The 19,815-nt window shown below is 18.8% G+C and overlaps 4 protein-coding genes across 4 annotated transcripts; 3 read left to right on the forward strand and 1 right to left on the reverse strand. All coding sequences in view use genetic code 6, as the record gives it.

Moving 5' to 3' along the window:
- Positions 1-183: 183 nt before the first annotated feature.
- TTHERM_01472400 (translation initiation factor eIF-5A family protein) lies at positions 184-4,053 on the reverse strand (the record flags this gene model as incomplete). Its single annotated transcript, XM_001029508.3, has 20 exons — positions 184-273; positions 395-484; positions 616-706; positions 868-917; positions 1,050-1,139; positions 1,261-1,350; positions 1,430-1,519; positions 1,599-1,688; positions 1,777-1,866; positions 1,976-2,065; positions 2,207-2,296; positions 2,438-2,527; positions 2,624-2,713; positions 2,842-2,931; positions 3,065-3,154; positions 3,211-3,285; positions 3,427-3,510; positions 3,575-3,664; positions 3,884-3,933; positions 3,994-4,053. Coding segments are annotated over 20 exons (1,670 nt in total), but the record flags the coding sequence as incomplete, so codon positions are not given.
- A 2,136-nt stretch (positions 4,054-6,189) lies between these two features.
- TTHERM_001472409 (transmembrane protein, putative) lies at positions 6,190-7,631 on the forward strand (the record flags this gene model as incomplete). The annotated part of the gene is made up of 5 exons (XM_012797820.1): positions 6,190-6,226; positions 6,273-6,609; positions 6,678-6,962; positions 7,224-7,313; positions 7,538-7,631. 5 exons carry the CDS (start codon positions 6,190-6,192, stop codon positions 7,629-7,631), a joined length of 843 nt encoding a protein of 280 aa, XP_012653274.1.
- Positions 7,632-8,454: 823 nt separating this feature from the next.
- TTHERM_001472419 (cyclic nucleotide-binding domain protein, putative) lies at positions 8,455-13,202 on the forward strand (the record flags this gene model as incomplete). The annotated part of the gene is made up of 16 exons (XM_012797821.1): positions 8,455-8,493; positions 8,551-8,600; positions 9,047-9,136; positions 9,343-9,432; positions 9,621-9,710; positions 9,927-10,016; positions 10,256-10,345; positions 10,518-10,607; positions 10,836-10,925; positions 11,167-11,256; positions 11,487-11,576; positions 11,835-11,924; positions 12,152-12,241; positions 12,475-12,564; positions 12,799-12,888; positions 13,106-13,202. The coding sequence occupies 16 exons, from the start codon at positions 8,455-8,457 to the stop codon at positions 13,200-13,202; spliced, it is 1,356 nt and encodes a 451-aa protein (XP_012653275.1).
- Positions 13,203-15,205: 2,003 nt separating this feature from the next.
- TTHERM_01472430 (hypothetical protein) lies at positions 15,206-15,958 on the forward strand (the record flags this gene model as incomplete). Its single annotated transcript, XM_001029511.2, has 1 exon — positions 15,206-15,958. A coding segment is annotated over one exon (753 nt), but the record flags the coding sequence as incomplete, so codon positions are not given.
- Positions 15,959-19,815: the final 3,857 nt, after the last annotated feature.

A 19,815-nucleotide genomic window follows, 5' to 3' on the forward strand; every position in this document is an offset into this window, starting at 1 on the left:
ACCAAGTGCTGTACCAATAGTAGAAGCTCCATGATTCTCAATCGAATTTAAGCTTTATAATATGTAAATCATGTTTAATTTAATATTTGAGATATTTTATAAATTAAAAGTATTATTTAATTCAGTTTGAATAAAATGCTTTGACTTTATTTTAAAAAAAAGTTTTTAATGAAATAAATTTACCTTATGTCAAATTCTAAATGTGTAAGTTGAGTGCACTTACTCAAACCTAATCCAATATTTTATGCTCCTTTATCACCGATTTTATTGTACCTTTTAAAACAATATAAATTAATTTATTAACTATTTAAATTTATTTTGAAATTTATATCAAAATATTCAAAATAATTCTAACTTTTTAAGTTATCAATAAATAAATATAAAATAATTTTACCAACTGCTAAATGAGAGATTAGTAAGGAATTTGCAGTTACCAAGTGCTGTACCAATAGTAGAAGCTCCATCATCCCCAATTTAATTTAAGCTTTATAATATGTAAATCACGTTTAATTTAATATTTAAGATATTTTATAAATTAAAAGTATTTTTTAATTCAGTTTGAATAAAAGGCTTTGACTTTATTTTTTTAAAAAGTTTTTATTGAGATAAATTTACTTTATGTTAAATTCTAAATGTGTAAGTTGAGTGCACTTACTCAAACCTAATCCAATATTTTATGCTCCTTTATCACCGATGTTATTGTGTCCTTTTAAAACAAAATAAATTAATTTATTAATTATTTAAATTTGTTTTGAAATTTAAATCAAAATATTTAAAATAATTCTAACTTTTTAAGTTATCAATAAATAAAAATAAAATAATTTTACGAAATGTTAAATATGAGATTAGTAAGGAATTTGCAGTTACCAAGTGCTGTACCAATAGTAGAAGCTCCATCATGCCCAATTTAATTTGAGCTTTATAATATGTAAATCAAGTTTAATTTATTTATTTAACATATTTTATAAATTAAAAGTATTTTTTAATTCAGTTTGAATAAAATGCTTTGACTTTATTTTTTTAAAAAGTTTTTAATGAAATAAATTTACCCTATGTTAAATACTAAATGTGTAAGTTGAGTGCACTTACTCAAACCTAATCCAATATTTTATGCTCCTTTATCACCGATTTTATTGTACCTTTTCAAACAAAATAAATTAATTTATTAAATATTTAAATTTGTTTTGAAATTTAAATCAAAATATTTAAAATAACTCAAACTTTTTTAGTTATCAATAAATAAATATAAAATAATTTTACGAAACGTTAAATATGAGATTAGTTAGGAATTTGCAGTTACCAAGTGCTGTATCAATAGTAGAAACTCCATCATCCCCAATTTAATTTGAGCTTTATAATATGTAAATCAAGTTTAATTTAATATTTAAGATATAAATTTTTTTTTTAATTATAAATGAAATGAATTTACCCTATGCTAAATACTAAATTTTTAAGTTGAGTGCACTTACTCAAACATAATCCAATATGCTATGCTCCGTCATTTCCAATTTAATTTCCACTTTTAAAATAAAATAAATGGCTTAATTAATTATTGAATTTATTTTAGAATTTAATGAAAAACATAAATTTAATGTTACTTAATAAAAAATTAGAGATTTGCAAGGAATTTACAGTTACTAATAGCACTACCAATAGCTGAAGCTCCATCATTTCCAATTTGATTAAATCTTATATGAATAAAATAATAAATAAATAAAAAACTTTTTAATTAAAATTTTCAATTTCTTTATTTTAAATAATAAAAAAGATATTTACTCCATTCGAATATCTAAATTCTTAAGTTGATTGCATTAAATTAAACCTAACCCAACATTTATAGCTCCTTTATCAGAAATTTTATTTTCCCTTTTAAATTAAAATAAATAAAATAAATAAATTAAATATTTTAAACAAAAATAAAAATTTTATTTAAATTTTTTTAGGTCATCAAAATTGTAAAATTAAATAAAATTACCTAAGACAAAATTTCAAATTAATAAGTAACTCTAAGTTACTTAATGCTGTTCCAAAACAAAATGCTCCTCCTTCACCAATTTTATTATTACTTTTATAATAAAAAATAAAATGTTAATAAATAATTTTATTATCCTTTATTGATTAATTTAAATAATTTTAAAATTACTCAAAATATAAAAAAAAATATTAAAATCTTTTTAAATTTTGAAAAATGAAAAATAAAAATTACGATAGATCAAATTTTAAATTCTCAAGTAATTAACAGCTACCTATTACTGTACAAATAGCTGATGCTCCTTCTTCTCCAATTTAATTGTTACTAATAAAATGTAAAATGATATATTAATAAAAACTATTAACAACATAAAAAATATTTAAGGATTAAAAGAATTAAAAATTAATTTATTTAATAGTAAGCTATTAATTTAAATTTATCCTTAAAAAAATTAGTATGAATTACGAGAGGTTAATATCTAGATCAGTCAACATTTTACAACTACTTAATGTAGTACTTATAGAAAATGCACCTTCTTTTCCAAATAAATTAGCACTTTATTATGTTTTTAAATAATTTAAAATTATGTATTAAATAATATTGAAAAATAATTTTTTAATTTATAAACAATAATCAATCAATAAAGTTTACACTGCATTTAAAGTTAAAGTTGTGAGTTTAGCACAACTACTAATACCTTCTGTAATACTAGACATCCCACTGTCACCTATTTTATTTTTCCTTTCCAAAAAAGATATTTAATAAATGATTTATATGTTTTTTAAACAATAAAATAAATAATTTTTTAAACAATACAATAAATAAATTTGACTAAATGAATATGTTTAATATAATTGAAATAAAATTACAAAAGCTGCAGGTTTAAGTTATTAAGATTTTTGCATCTACGTAATAATTTGCAAATCCAAACTGCACCTCCATCTCCTAATTAATTTCCACTTTTATTATAAAATAAATATGATTGAATATAATTTAGAATAAAAAATAAAAAATTTGAATCAGTTTTAAAAGATGAACTAAAAAATAAATAAATTAACAATTAAATAAATAAATAAATTAAAAATAGTATACTCTAAATTTAGCTATAAACTGTTAAGATTAATTAGATTGCTCATAGTTTCTTCTAATAGAATATTTCCTTAAGCTTCAATTTCTTTTAATCTTTCAGATTAAAAATAAATTATTTAAATACTAATAGTTAGTTAGTTCTATTTTACCTAAGTTTTGGACAATCAGGATTTCTTTTGAAAATTTTTAAGAAAAACAAAATTTGGGAGTATATTTAATCATTGCTATTTTAATAAAAATTAGATTAAACATTTAGCTTTTTATAAATGGTAGAAATGAATGACTAGGATTATCAGACAATGTTATAATTTATTAAACCATTTATTCTTTATATTAAGAGTTATTAGCATAAAAAATATATTTACCTCACATCAGTTTCAACATAGTTCTTTATGAAGGAATATTTAGTAAATAATTAATTTATCTAATCATCTGAAATATTTTCCTTACTACATGTTAGATTGATAGCAAAAAATAATTATGCAATTTAAGATAATAAAGTTAAATGATTACTTAAGATTTAATACTAAAGATTCTAATTTTTAGCATTAAGCTAAACAATTGTTAAGTTAAGCAACTTATTCATTACTAAGAGTGCAATTTCTATTTATTTTTTAATAATAACAAAAGAATTTAATTTATGAATAAATTAATGAATGAAAAATATGAAATTTTATTTATCTTTAATTTTGTAATAAAAAAGAAAAATAATTTTAAAATATTTATTTTTATTAAAAAAAATATTGCTTGTTTTGAAAAATTTATTATTAATTATGAATGAATGAATAAATAAATAAATAAATATTTATATATATTTCTTACCTTAACTTTAAGTCAATATGAGTTTGAGCTTTCAAGTTAGATTTCATTAACTTTTTATTTAAAAAAAAGATTTTATCATAATAAATAAAGTTAATAATAATGATGGATACATCTTATAGAATATTTTAAGTGTTATTCTATGACTTCTTTTTATTTTAGTTGTTTCCCATTTATATTTCTTTAAATATTTATTTATTAATTTTGATCAGAAATTAATAATTTATTTTTTGATTAATTAAAAATATATTGCTTTTCTTTTTTAAATATTCTTATTTAATTTGCCATTCTAAAAAATATACTTTAGATTCTCATATATAAACACCCATAATAACTAACATCCATTTTTGAAAATATTTATCTCATAATATTTAAAGATTACATACCTTCAATCTATGAATTTTAAAAGCTCAAATGAATAAAGAAAGTATTGTACTCTATATATTAAAAAATTATTTAAGCAGGTATTAAATGCACTTATTTGGTGGATGTGCTCGCAAAAAAAAACTAATCTGATTAAAGAATAATTAGAGATATTATAAATATTCCTATAATTAATTCCTGAGCTAAAACAGAAAAATCTGTTTATAAACATTATTTTTATAAAATTTAAGAACATTAATTACTAAAATTTTTGCAAATAATACAAACTGGCCATCTCTAATTCCTACTACATTAATTTTTAATTATAAGTTTTAAATACAAATATTAACATTAAATAATTATTTCTGTGATATCTCTTCATAAAACAAAATTAATAAATTAATATTTGATAATTAATTAATTAATTAATTATGATATTTTATTTGTTCTTTTTATCCATTTATTATTAATTAATTAAATTTCATAAGTTGCTTTTCAGTATTTTTTAAATAAAAAATAAATGATGTAATAGGATAAAAAATATAAAAAACTAGAAGAAGTAAATATTAATTTTTTTATTAATAACCTTTAACTATATATTAATTAATAAAACAAGTTTCTTAGCTCTTCACTTTTATCTCATTAGATTGTTGAAATTGATCTCAAGTATATTTTATTTATAAATTTTATTTTTATTATTATTAATATTTTTTAAATATTTAACTTTCAATTTATTTAAATAAATAATTTTTGTTCTAGAAATTATCATCATTATTCATTCATTCATTGATTTTTATTAAAACAAAAATTTTTTAGCTTTTTTAACTTCATTTCCATTTTAATTTTTAATTATTTATTTATTATTCATTTTTTATTATTTGATATTTTTTCTTCATTTTTTGCTATTAAAACTTATACTTAATAAAAGCAGTTTATTTGTTTTGAGTTGTAATATTTTTAATTATAAAAGTTAATTTAAAATATTAAAGCTCTTTTAATTTATTTGATTTATTTTCCCTTTTCTTTTTATTATGATTTCTTTTTTTTCATTCTTTATTATTTTTATTAATTAATTTTATTATTTCATATTTTTTCTTCATTTTTTCCTTCTAATTAACAAGAGTGAAATGCCTATTTAATTAAAAAAAGGCGAAATGTAATATATCTTAATATCATAATAAAAAAATAAATAAATAAATAAAGCTAAATTAGTTTTAAAAAAGCTTTATTTAGAGTTTTTAGAAAGCTTTTTTAAATTCGCAAAATGTAAAATTTGAAATAATATTTACTGAATTTTCTCATAAAATATCATTTTTTTTGAAAAAAATAAATTTTGAAAAATTTTTTGAGTAAAAACAGTTTATTTGTTTTGGATTGTGATATTTTTAATTATAAAAACTAATTTAAAACAATAAATCTCTTTTTTCTTTTTCTTTTTATTGTGCTTGCTTTTTTTTGTTCTTTCTTTGTAAACTTAATTCATCATTTTATTCTCAAATTTTACTTTTATTATTAATTAATTAATCTAATTATTTCATATTTTTTCTTCATTTTTTCCTTCTAATTAACAATTTAATGATATATTTTTTCTTCAATATTTAAAAAGTACCAATTAAATTGGCGCAATAGGTGCATCAGGCTTAAGTTTTGCTTTAGCAAATTGCATTAATCTCTCGAATTTGATACTTCAACTTGAGTAAAAACAGTTTATTTGTTTTGGATTGTGATATTTTTAATTATATAAACTAATTAAAAACAATAAAGCTCTTTTTTCTTTTTCTTTTTCTTTTTATAGTGCTTACTTTGTAAATTTAATTCATCATTTTATTCTCAACTTTTGCTTTTATTATTAATTAATCTTATTATTTCTTCATTTTTTCCTTCTAATTAACTTTTTAATGATATATTTTTTCTTCAATATTTAAAAAGCTACAATATCATAGGTGATGAAGGTGCATTAGACTTAGGTTCTGGTTTAGCAAAGTGCATTAATCTCTAAAATTTGACACTTCAACTTGAGTAAAAACAGTTTCTTTGTTTTGGATTGTGATATTTTTAATTATAAAAACTTATTAAAAACTATAAAGCTCTTTTTTCTTTTTCTTTTTATTGTGCTTGCTTTTTTTTGTTCTTTATTTGTAAATATAATTCATCATTTTATTCTCAAATTTTGCTTTTATTATTAATTAATTAATCTAATTATTTCATATTTTTTCTTCATTTTTTCCTTCTAATAAACTATTTAATGATACATTTTTTCTTCAATATTTAAAAAGTTCCAATTAAATTGGTGATAAAGGTGCATCAGGCTTAGGTTCTGGTTTAGCTAATTGCATTAATCTCTCAAATTTGACTCTTGACCTTGGGTAAGAACAATTTATTTGTTTTGGATTGTGATATTTTTAATTATAAAAACTAATTAAAAACAATAAAGCTCTTTTTTCTTTTTCTTTTCTTATTATTGTGCTTGCTTTTTTTTTGTTCTTTCTTTGTTAACTTAATTCATCATTTTATTTTCAACTTTTGCTTTTATTATTAATTAATTAATCTTATTATTTCATATTTTTTCTTCATTTTTTCCTTCTAATTAACTATTTAATGATATATTTTTTCTTCAATATTTAAAAAGTTTTAATTAAATTGGTGATGAAGGTGTATCAGGCTTAGGTTCTGGTTTAGCAAAATGCATTAATCTCTCAAATTTGAGACTTTTTCTTTAGTAAAAACAGTTTATTTATTTTGGATTGTGATATTTTTAATTATAAAAACAAATTAAAAACAATAAAGCTCTTTTTTCTTTTTTTTTCCCTTTTATTGTTTTGCTTTTTTTTGTTCTTTTTTTGTAAATTTAACTCATCATTTTATTTTCAACTTTTGCTTTTATTATTAATTAATTAATCTTATTATTTCATATTTTTTCTTCATTTTTTCCTTCTAATTAACTATTTAATGATATATTTTTTCTTCAATATTTAAAAAGATCCAATAAAATTGGTGCAATAGGTGCATTAAACTTAGGTTATGCTTTAGTAAATTGCAAAAATCTCTAAAATTTGACACTTTTTCTTGAGTAAAAACAGTTTATTTATTTTGGATTATGATATTTTAAACTATTAAAATGAAAATAAAAAAAAAAGCTCATTAAATTTACTTGATAGCTTTTGTTTAATTTATTTTATTATCTTTTTTATTCCACTTATGCTATTTTGTTTATTAATTTTAGAAATAATTTTTAATATAAAAGTTTATTCTATTTGATATTTATTTAAAATTTACACAAATTTATCACAAAAGTTTTAAATCAATGAATTAACATTAAAAATTGAAGGTAAGAAACCACTGTCTTAAATCAAAAAGATTAGTTGTCTTAAAAAAAATATTCTGCTGATAAACAAGTGGTTTAAGAAGGATAAAAAAATATTAAATGTTTGAATAATAATATATATTTTGTTATTTAATATTTTGAAAATGTTTTTTTAACCTAAAATATAAATAGATCGATAGATAGATTTTATTATTGATTTTATATTGATAAATATTATTCATATTTATTTTTGTAAGTAAATAAATAAATAATTTATAAAAAATAAAAAATTTAAAAATTAAATTTACTTAAATAAATTAATTCCTCTTAAGCAAATCCTCTGGTTTATCCAAAAACTATCAAATAATTTGAAACTTTTAGTGTTATATTATATCTTATTATATGATATAAATGCCAAGCTTTTATATTCCAGCCAGTTATATTTTAATCAGAAATATTATCTATCAATCATATTTCTTCCTTTTTTTATTTATCGTGATATTAATTAGATACCTTGATTTAAATAAAACCTCACGGAGAAATCAAATTTTACTTTTTATTTAAACTTTTGTGGATAAATATTCACAAAATATGGTGAAAATTTATGTTTGCTGGTGAGAATTAATGAGGATTTACGGTATTTATAAATATTAATTAAAACATTGCTAATAAATAGATAACGATGACTATTTTTTAAAATTTCAAAGTGCTATAATTGATTTAAATGCAAATATGAAGATTAAATAATTAATTTTTCTGTGATATCTCTTCATAAAAGCAAATTTATTAATTAATATTTGATAATTAATTATTATATTTTATTTGTTGTTTTTATCTATTTATAATTAATTAATTAATTTACTAAATTTCATAAATTGCTATTCAATATTTTTGAAATAAAAAATAAATGATATAATAGATTAAAAAATATTATAATTTAGAAGAAGTAATTATTAATTTTTTTATTAAAATCCTATAAATTTATATAAATTAATAAAAAAAGTTTTTAAGCTCTTCACTTTAATCTCATTAGGCTCTCCATATTGATCTGATGTATTTAATTTATAAAATTATAATTATCATTATTTTTAATATATTTCACTTTCAATTTATTTAAAAAATTAATTTTTCTGATAGAAATATTCATCATTATTCTTTTCTTTTTTTAAACTAAATTTTTTAGTATTTTAACTTAATTTTCATTTCAATTTATATTTATTTATTATTTATTATTTGATATTTTTTCTTCATTTTTTGCTATTAACAATTACACTTGATAAAAAAAGTTTATTTGTTTTGGATTGTAATATGTTTAACTTTAAAAATTAATTTAAGATATTAAAGTTCTTTTAATTTATTTTCCTTATTTTTTTTATTGCGCTTACTTTTTTTTCATCCTTTGTTAATTTAACTAAATATTAATTAATCTTATTAAATCTTCATTTTTTTACTTCTAATTAACTATTTAATGATATATTTTTTCTTCAATATTTAAAAAGAAACAGAAACATTAATGATGAATGTTCATTAAGCTTAGGTTCTGGTTTAGCAAAGTGCATTAATCTCTCAAATTTGAAACTTTAACTTCAGTAAAATCAGTTTAATTGTTTTGGATTGTTATATTTATTATTATAAAAGTTAATTTAAAACAATAAAGCTCTTTTTTCTTTTTCTTTTTATTGTGCTTGCTTTTTTTCATCCTTTTTAAATTTAACTAATTATTAATTAATATTATTTCATTTTTTCCTTCTAATTAACTATTTAATTTACTATTTTTTCTTTAATATTTAAAAAGCTACAATCTAATTGGTGATGAAGGTGCATTAGGCTTAGGTTTTGGTTTAGCAAAGTGCACTAATCTCTCAAATTTGAAACTTTTGCTTCGGTAAAAGCAGTTTATTTGTTTTGGATTGTTATATATTTAATTATAAAAACTAATTTAAAACAATAAAGCTCTTTTTTCTTTTTCTTTTTATCGAGCTTGTTCATCCTTAGAGAGTTTAACAATTTTTCTTCATTTTTTCCTTCTAATTAACTATTTAATTATATATTTTTTCTTCAATATTTAAAAAGTGAAAATGAAATTGGCGATGAAGGTACTTCAGGCTTAGGTTCTGCTTTAGAAAAGTGCATTAATCTCTCAAATTTGAAAATTAACCTTTGGTAAAAACAATTTATTGGTTTTGGATTATTATATTATTTTTAATTAAAAAAATTAATTTAAAACAATAATCTTTTTTTCTTTTTTTTTTATTGTGCTTGCTTTCTCATTGTTAATTTAACTAATTATTAATTAATCTTACTATTTCATATTTTTTCTTCATTTTTTCCTTCTAATTAACTATTTAATTATATATTTTTTCTTCAATATTTAAAAAGTATTAATTAAATTGGTGATGAAGGTGCATCAGGCTTAGGTTCTGGTTTAGCAAATTGCATTAATCTCTCTAATTTGACACTTTATCTTAGGTAAAAACAGTTTATTTATTTTGGATTGTGATATTTTTAATTATAAAAACTAATTAAAAACAATAAATCACTTTTTTTTCTTCTTTTTATTGTTAATGCTTTTTTTTTGTTCTTTCTTTATTAATTTAACTCACCATTTTATTTTCAACTTTTTTTTATTATTATTAATCTTATTTTTCTTCATTTTTTCCTTCTTATTTTTTATTTAATGATATATTTTTTCTTTAATATTTAAAAAGCCACAATTAAATTGGTGATGAAGGTGCATCAGGCTTAGGTTCTGGTTTAGCAAAGTGCATTAATCTCTCAAATTTAAGAATTATTCTTCAGTAAAAACAGTTTATTTGTTTTTGATTGTGATATTTTTAATTATAAAAACTAATTTAAAATCATTATTTTATTTTCTTCTTTTGCATTTATTATTAATTAATCTTATTTTTCTTCATTTTTTTCTTCTAATTAACTGTTTAATGATAAATTTTTTCTTTAATATTTAAAAAGCCACAATTAAATTGGTGATGAAGGTGCATCAGGCTTAGGTTCTGGTTTAGCAAATTGCATTAATCTCTCAAATTTGACACTTTTGCTTGGGTAAAAACAGTTTATTTGTTTGGATTGTGATATTTTTAATTATAAAAACTAATTTAAAACAAAAAAGCTCTTTTTATTTTTATTTTAATTTTTTTTTTCTTTCTTTGTTAATTTAACTCATCTTTTTTTTCCAACTTTTGCATTTATTATTAATTAATCTTACTTTTTTTCATTTTTTTCTTCTAATTAACTATTTAATGATATATTTTTTCTTTAATATTTAAAAAGTAAAAATTAAATTGGTGATGAGGGTGCATCAGGCTTAGGTACTGCTTTAGCAAATTGCATTAATCTCTCAATTTTGAAACTTATTCTTGAGTAAAAATAGTTTATTTGTTTAGGATTATTATATTTTTAAATATAAAACTTTTTTAAAACAATAAATCTTTTTTTTCTTTTTATTTTTATTGTGCTTGTTTTCTCTTCTTCTTTATTTATTAGTTTAAATCATCATTAAATTTTCAATTTTTCTTTTATTATTAATTAATATTATTTTTTCTTCATTTTTTCCTTCTAATTTACTATTTAATTATTTATTTTTTCTTCAATATTTAAAAAGTAAAAATCCAATTGGTGATAAAGGTACATTAGGCTTAGGTTCTGCTTTAGCAAATTGCATTAATCTCTCTAATTTAACACTTGTCCTTTTGTAAAAGCAGTTTATTTGTTTTAGTTTGTGATATTTTTATTTGTAAAAGCTAATTTAAAACAATAAAGCTTTTTTTTCTTTTTATTTTTATAGTTCTTGATTTTTTGTTTTTTCTTTGCTAATTTAACTCGCCATTTTATTTTCAACTTTTGCTATTATTATTAATTAATCTTATTTTTTCTTTCTAATTAACTATTTAATGATATATTTTTTCTTCAATATTTAAAAAGTAGAAATTAAATTGGTGATGAAGGTGCATCAGGCTTAGGTTCTGCTTTAGCAAATTGCATTAATCTCTCAATTTTGATACTTGGCCTTAAGTAAAAACAGTTTATTTATTTTAGATTGTGATATCTTTAATTATAAAAACTAATTTAAAACAATAAAGCTCTTTTTTTTTGCTTGCTTTTTTTATTTTTTTCTTTGTTAATTTAATTCACCATTTTATTTTCAACTTTTGCTTTTATTATATCTTCATTTTTTCCTTCTAATTAACTATTTAATAAAATATTTTTTTCTTCATTTTTTCCTTCTAAATAACTATTTAATGATATATTTTTTCTTCAATATTTAAAAAGTTAAAATTAAATTGGTGATAAAGGTACATCATGCTTAGGTTCTTCTTTAGCAAATTGCATTAATCTCTCAAATTTGACACTTTTTCTTAGGTAAAAATAGTTTATTTATTTTGGATTGTGATGTTTTTAATCATAAAAATTTATTTATAACTATAAAGATGATTTTTCATTTTCTTTTTATTGTGCTAGCTTTCATTGTTAATTTAACTCATTATTTTATTTTCAACTTTTGTTTTTATTATTAATTAATCTTATTTTTCTTCATTTTTACTTCTAATAACTATTAAATTATATATTTTTTCTTCAATATTTAAAAGTGAAAATTAAATTGGTGATGAAATTGCATCAAGCTTAGGTCCTGTTTTAGCAAATTGTATTAATCTCTCTAATTTAACACTTGACCTTAGGTAAAAACAATTTATTTATTTTTGATTGTGATATTTTTAATTATAAAAATTAACTAAAAACAATAAAGCTCTTTTTTTTTTTCTTATTTTTTTATTGTGCTTGCTTTTTTTTATTCTTTCTTTCTTAATTTAACTCATCGTTTTATTTTCTCTTTTGCATTTATTATTAATTAATCTTATTTTTCTTCTAATTAGCTATTTAATAATATATTTTTTCTTTAATATTTAAAAAGTTAAAATTAAATTGGTGATGAGGGTGCATCAGGCTTAGGTACTGCTTTAGCAAATTGTATTAATCTCTCAAATTTGGCACTTTGTCTTTAGTAAAAATAGTTTATACTTTATGGATTGATACTTTTAATTTTAAAAATTAATTTAAAATAATACAGCTCTTTTTTCTTATTCTTTTATTTTTTGTTAATTAGACTCATCATTTCATTTTCATTTTTAACTTTTACTTTTATAATTAATTATTCTTATTATTTCATATTTTTCCTTCATTTTTTCCTTCTAATTAACTATTTAATAATAATATTTTTTCTTCAATATTTAAAAAGTGGAAATTAAATTGGTGAAGAAGGTGCATCAAACTTAGGTTCTGCTATAAAAAATTGGATTAATCTCTCAAATTTAACACTTGATCTTAAGTAAAAATAGTTTATTTGTTTTAGATTGTTATATTTTTAATTATAAAAACGAATATAAAACAAAAAAGCTCTTTGAATTTATTTGATATGTTTTATTTGATTTATTTATTTTATCTTTTTTACTTTACAAATATTATTTTTATTTATTAATTTAAGAAATAATTTTTAATTTAAAAGTTAATTTTATTTAATATTTATTTAAAATTTATTATAAAAGTGATAACCCATTGAATAAATCATAAGCATTAAAAGTAAACCTCAAGTGTCTTAAATCAAAAAGGCTAGTTGTCTTTTCAGAATAATTCAATTATTGATAAACAAACGGCGAAAAAAGGATGAATAAATATTATATAAATGTTTGAATAATTGAATATCAATTATATGTTTTATTATATAATATTTTGAAAAAGCATTTTTAACCTAAGATATAGATAAATATAGAGATAGATAGTTAAATAGACTTTGTTATTGTTTTTATATTTATAGATATCATATTTATTTTTATTAGTTAATCAATAAATAAATAAATAGCTTATAAAAATAAAAATATTTTAAAATTAAATTTACTTAAATAAATTTATTAATTAAATTTATAACCCTGTTTATGAATTTAAGTGAGACACTATTATTAAATTATTATTTATTCTTATTTTAATTGTTTTGTTTGATAATTTTGTTAAATATAAAAAAATATTATTTTTTTCTCAACGAAGAATTATTGTTTATTTATTTATTATAACAAATTATTTCTACAAAAAAATTTAATTATTTTTATTTATTAATAAAAAACATTTTTTACTCAATATTTATTTGCATTACTCACTAAAAATTACAAATTTATTTTTTTTAATGACATCAAACGGTTTTTATAAAATGAATAGTTATAATGCTCTTGCTAGAAATTGATATTGAATAAAAAAGTACTAGATATTTAAAAATGGCATTTGGATGATTTTAAAATTGATAGCAGCAACGATTACAAGTTTTTAAATTCCTTTGATTACATTATTTTGATCAAATTAATTTGTGATGAAATTCGAGCAAATTTGCATTTACAAAATAAAGCAATTGAAATTAATTTTTATTAGAAATTTTAATTGCTAAGAATTAAATTAATAGTTCAATTACCTATCGATTTTTTCATAAAAAATAAGCTTTAAATGCTCAAATCTAAAAGAAATTATTCACATATTCATCCTTTCCTTTCTAATATTATTTAAGATTAGAACTTTTATAAATTTCCTTCCTTATAAAGATCTTTCTTCTCAAATATAAACTATATTTTAATATAAAAAACTATTTATAAGTTATTTCATTGTATAATTTATTAAATTCTAATTAATTTATTTCAACATATTTTCTTCTTCATTAAAATTATTTTTATTAAATTTTATTTAAAAAATAAGCTGTTTTAGAGATTATCGCATTTTTCGTTTAAAGCTTTTCTAATCTTCCAGAAAATTATAAATTTAATATGAAGAATAATTATCACTTTTATCTATTTTATTAAAAAATATTAAAAATGTAATTATGATTAGATTAATTTAATAAAATTATTATATTTTAATTTTTGAAAAAACAAACAAGCCTATTTTTTGATATTCTAAAAAGTACATTTTTTATTTCAAAAGTCTATTTAATAAAAAGTGAAATTACAAACGAATAATTTTTTAAGGATATAAGAATTAATTAATTAATCAATCAATCTTTAATTCATCAAAATTAATCTTCAAAAATTAGATCGAATTTCATTTATAATGCATTATTTTGTATGGCAACTAGAGTGTATTAAATGATTATTACAAATTAAGTTTAATCGAACTACGAAATCTAATCAAATAATTAATTAGATTGAAGTTAAAAGATAAGCCTCTATTTGAATTAATTAACTTTATTAATAATATTTTATATCGTCAAAAATAATTTAATAGAATCTAATCTAATTCACTTTTTTTCTTTTTCGGAAGCCATTTATTTATTCGAAATTCCACAGTGGAAGAATTTTATGAATTTTGTTTTGTGAAAATATTTTTTTTAAAATATCTTAATAAAAAATATTGGCAAGATATTTTAGTATTTGAGCTAGTTTACTAAATTGTAATTATAAATAAAGGTTTAATACTTGAAAATGTTATTTAGTAACTTCAAACTATTTAATTCTGAATTTAATAATGATATGCATACTTGTTGCATTATTTCAATTTTTATATTATTTATTTGAATTAGCTGAATATATTCATTAAATAAATTAAACGAAATAAGTTTAATTAACAAATTGAGATAGCTCATTCATTAAAAAAGGTAAAAATAAATTAAAATGGAATCACAAAATTAATTTACCAAAGATGTTTGCCTTTCTAACTCTAACTCTATGTTTATTTCATCATAATAAGATAAAATATTATTAGATTTAGAAGAATATTTAATAGATGATAAATTTAAACAATTTAGTTCTTAAAACTTACGGTTATTACCTCAATCCAGCATACCTGATATTCAGTAGGCACAATAAATCCAAGAAAGAGGCAATTATTGTGATAATGAAAAGTAAAATATGAATTTACCAACCTTAAAAAAGACCTAAAAAATATATAGAATGGCAGGAAGCAAGCATTTTTGTAATATAAAAAACACTACTGAAATGGGTTTTAGAGTCTGCTAAGGCTTACTGATTTCTAATGAAGGAATAATAAGGACTGATTATAATAATGTTTAATTAAGCTTTGGATACCTATATAATGCATCTATTGTAAATTACCTAAAGCTATGTAAAGTAGTAGAAGTTTAATATGAGTCCATACAACCAAATTTTGATGTTTAGTTATAAAATGCTTGCAATTATTTACTCTAAACACCTTGTTAACATATTTAAGAATCAATTAATGTTATATAGAATGTATATCAAAAGAAAATGAATTACAGGATCGTTTTATAATAGCTTAAATTGACATAAGAACTGCTTTCATTGATTAATGATCAACTAAATTAATTTCTTGAGCGCTGTGATAATTATATCAAGTAATATGCTTAGCAAAATGAAGGAACAGTTTTTTAATATTTTATTAGAAAAGTAAATATAATCACAAAAACAGAAGAAATAATAAGAGCTGGCTACTCAAAAAGTTTTTTAGATATAATAGGTGCAACAGTTGAATAATTTCGATCAATTATTTTAAGAAATGATGCTATAGATTTAATGTAAGAATCAAAAGAAATACTTAAGGAATCTCTGAATGGATTAATTGGTTATTTTTCTAATGATTCTGTTTATTAAAACTAAAGTAAATTAATTACCCTTGATGGGTTTAACTTGTAGTTTAATTATTCTATGGAACATATAAATTTAAATGAAGAGTCGTATATGAATTCATAAATACCTTTCAAATAAACATTAGTAATAGCTAAAATTACCTTTTGCCATGAAGAAATTCAAAAACTCATAAATTATCGAAAAATAAATTTTATTTAGTAAAGAAGCCAATAAAATAAACAGTTTATTTAATTTGATATATCTTAATTATCATCAATTTCAACCTATTCAATCGAATCTTAGAAATTTATAGAAAAATATTATGATTAAAAGTGAGAAAAGTAACGACTATTATTTAATATTTTCTGTTGAAATAATAATAATAATAATAATAAAATTAAAATTAATTGATCAAAATTAATGGCATCCTTATTCTCCAACAAGAACTAAAAATAATCCATTATTTCCATTCTGATATTTAAAATTTGAGATTTAAAAAAATACAAATATTAAGATAGCAAATAAGCTAACTAATAATTGCTTAAATAATCGAACAAAAAAGCATGGAAATAAGAATTAATGAAATGTTTTATTTTTTAATAGACATAAAATTTTGTGTTACTAAGTATAAAGAGCCTTTTGCAATATAAAAAAATAATCATCTTTATTTATTAAACATATTTAAATAATATTTACAAATAAAGGAAATTTTGTTTTTTACATACATACATAAATAATTATAGTTAAATGGGAAAGGCTATACAAATGAATATTTATTTACTTAAAAGAAATTTAGACAAATTTTTAGTTAGAGAACATTTTTTTATATAAAATAAGATCAGCATTTTAAAATTTATAATTCCACATTAATAAAAAATTATAAAAATTCTTGATATGAAATAAGCTTTTTAAAGCCAAATTCAACATTAACAACTTTTAAATTGATTAATTTACTCTAAATATTATTGAATAAAAAAATTAAATTTGTATTATCTGAATGAATAAATGATAATTTAATAAACAATTATTTTATGATTTTTAAAAATATAAAAATGATAAAAATGATAATAAGATAAGTTAAAAATTTGAGAAAAAAAAAACAAAAATAAACATTATAAACAAAAAAGTTAAAATAAAAAGTAAAACTTGATTTCTCCCTGAGGTTTTATTTAAATCCTGACATCTAATTAATCAAGATAAATAAAAAAGGATAAAAAATATGATTGAAACATAATATTTAAGATTAAAATATAACTGGCATATAAAGTTTGGTATTTATATAATTTAATAAGATGTAAAAAAACACTAAAAGTTTCAAATTGTTTGATCGTTTTTGGAGAAACCAGAGAGTTTGCTTAAGAGCATTTATTTTTTATAAATAATTTATTTACTTACAAAAATATGAATGATCTTTATAAATATAAAATCAATAATAAAATCTATTTATATTTATATTTTAGGTTTAAATTTTTTTCAAAATATTATATAATAAAATATATAATATTATTCAAACATTTTATATTTATTCATCCTTTTTTCACCAGTTGTTTATCATTTGAAATCAAAGACAACTAATCTTTTTGATTTACGACACTTTCTTATTTTTTTGAATAATTAATATTTATCCATTGAGTTAGAACTTTTATAATAAATTTGTGTAAATTATTAATAAATATCAAAATAGAATAAACTTTTAAATTAAAAATTATTCTTTAAATTAATAAATAAAATAATATTAGTTGAATAAAAAAGATAAAAAAATTAAATAAATAAAACTATCAAATAAATTCAAAGAGCTTTTTTGTTTTATATTCATTTTTTTTGTTTAAAATATCACAATCCAAAACAAATAAACTGTTTTTACCCAATGTAAAGTGTCAAATTTGAGAGATTAATGCAATTTGCTAAAGCAGAACCTAAGCCTGATGCACCCATTGCACCAATTAAAAATCCACTTTTTATATATTGAAGAAAAAATATATGATTAAATAGTTAATTAGAAGGAAAAAATGAAGAAATAATATGAAATAATAAGATTAATTAATTGATAATAAAGGCAAAATTTGAAAATAAAATGATGAGCTAAATTAACAAAGAAAGAAAGAACAAAAAAGCAAGCACAATAAAAAGAAAAAGAAAAAAGAGCTTTGTTGTTTTTAATTAGTTTTTATAATTAAAAATATCACAATCCAAAACAAATCAACTGTTTTTACAGAAGGTCAAGTGTCAAATTTGAGAGATTAATACAATTTGCTAAAGCAGAACCTAAGCCTGATACACCTTCTTCACCAATTTAATTTTAACTTTTTAAATATTGAAGAAAAAATATATCATTAAATATTTAATTAGAAGGAAAAAATGAAGAAAAAATTTGAAATAATAAGATTAATTAATTGATAATAAAGGCAAAATTTGAAAATAAAATGATGAGCTAAATTTACAAAGAAAAAAAGAACAAAAAAAAGCAAATACAATAAAAAGAAAAAGAAAAAAGAGCTTTGTTGTTTTAAATTAGTTTTTATAATTAAAAATATCACAATCCAAAACAAATAAACTGTTTTTACTCGAGGTTAAGTGTCAAATTTGAGAGATTAATGTAATTTACAAAAGCAGAACTTAAGCTTTATGCACCTTCATCACCAATTTAATTTTCACTTTTTAAATATTGAAAAAAAAATATATCATTAAATAGTTAATTAGAAGGAAAAAATGAAGAAAAAATATGAAATAATAAGATTAATTAATTTATAATAAAGGCAAAATTTGAAAATAAAGTGATGGGCTAAATTAACAAAGAAAGAAAGAACAAAAAAAGCAAACAGAATAAAAAGAAAAAGAAAATAGAGCTTTGTTGTTTTAAATTAGTTTTTATAATTAAAAATATCACAATCCAAAACAAATAAACTGTTTTTACCGAAGGTCAAGTGTCAAATTTGAGAGATTAATGCAATTTGCTAAAGCAGAACTTAAGCTTTATGCACCTTCATCACCAATTTAATTGTTACTTTTTAAATATTGAAAAAAAAATATATCATTAAATAGTTAATTAGAAGGAAAAAATGAAGAAAAAACATGAAATAATAAGATTAATTAATTAATAATAAAAGCAAAATTTGAAAATAAAATGATGAGCTAATTTAACAAAGAAAGAACAAAAAAAGCAAACACAATAAAAAGAAAAAGAAAATAGAGCTTTGTTGTTTTAAATTAGTTTTTATAATTAAAAATATCACAATCCAAAACAAATAAACTGTTTTTACCGAAGGTCAAGTGTCAAATTTGAGAGATTAATGCAATTTGCTAAAGCAGAACCTAAGCTTGATGCACCTTCATCACCAAATTAATTTCTACTTTTTAAATATTGAAGAAAAAATATATCATTAAATAGTTAATTAGAATGAAAAAATGAAGAAAAAACATGAAATAATAAGATTAATTAATTAATAATAAAAGCAAAATTTGAAAATAAAATGATGAGCTAAATTAACGAAAGAAAGAACAAAAAAAGCAAACACAATAAAAAGAAAAAGAAAAAAGAGCTTTATTGTTTTTAATTAGTTTTTATAATTAAAAACATCACAATCCAAAATTATGTACCAGTTTTTCATTTTATAAAATTAAAATTTTTATTATTTTTTATGAAATTTTTTCTATCCTTATATTTTTAAAAATTTATT

The sequence above is a fragment of the Tetrahymena thermophila genome, assembly GCF_000189635.1.
Source record: "Tetrahymena thermophila SB210 genomic scaffold scf_8254635, whole genome shotgun sequence".
Lineage (NCBI taxonomy): Eukaryota > Ciliophora > Oligohymenophorea > Hymenostomatida > Tetrahymenidae > Tetrahymena > Tetrahymena thermophila.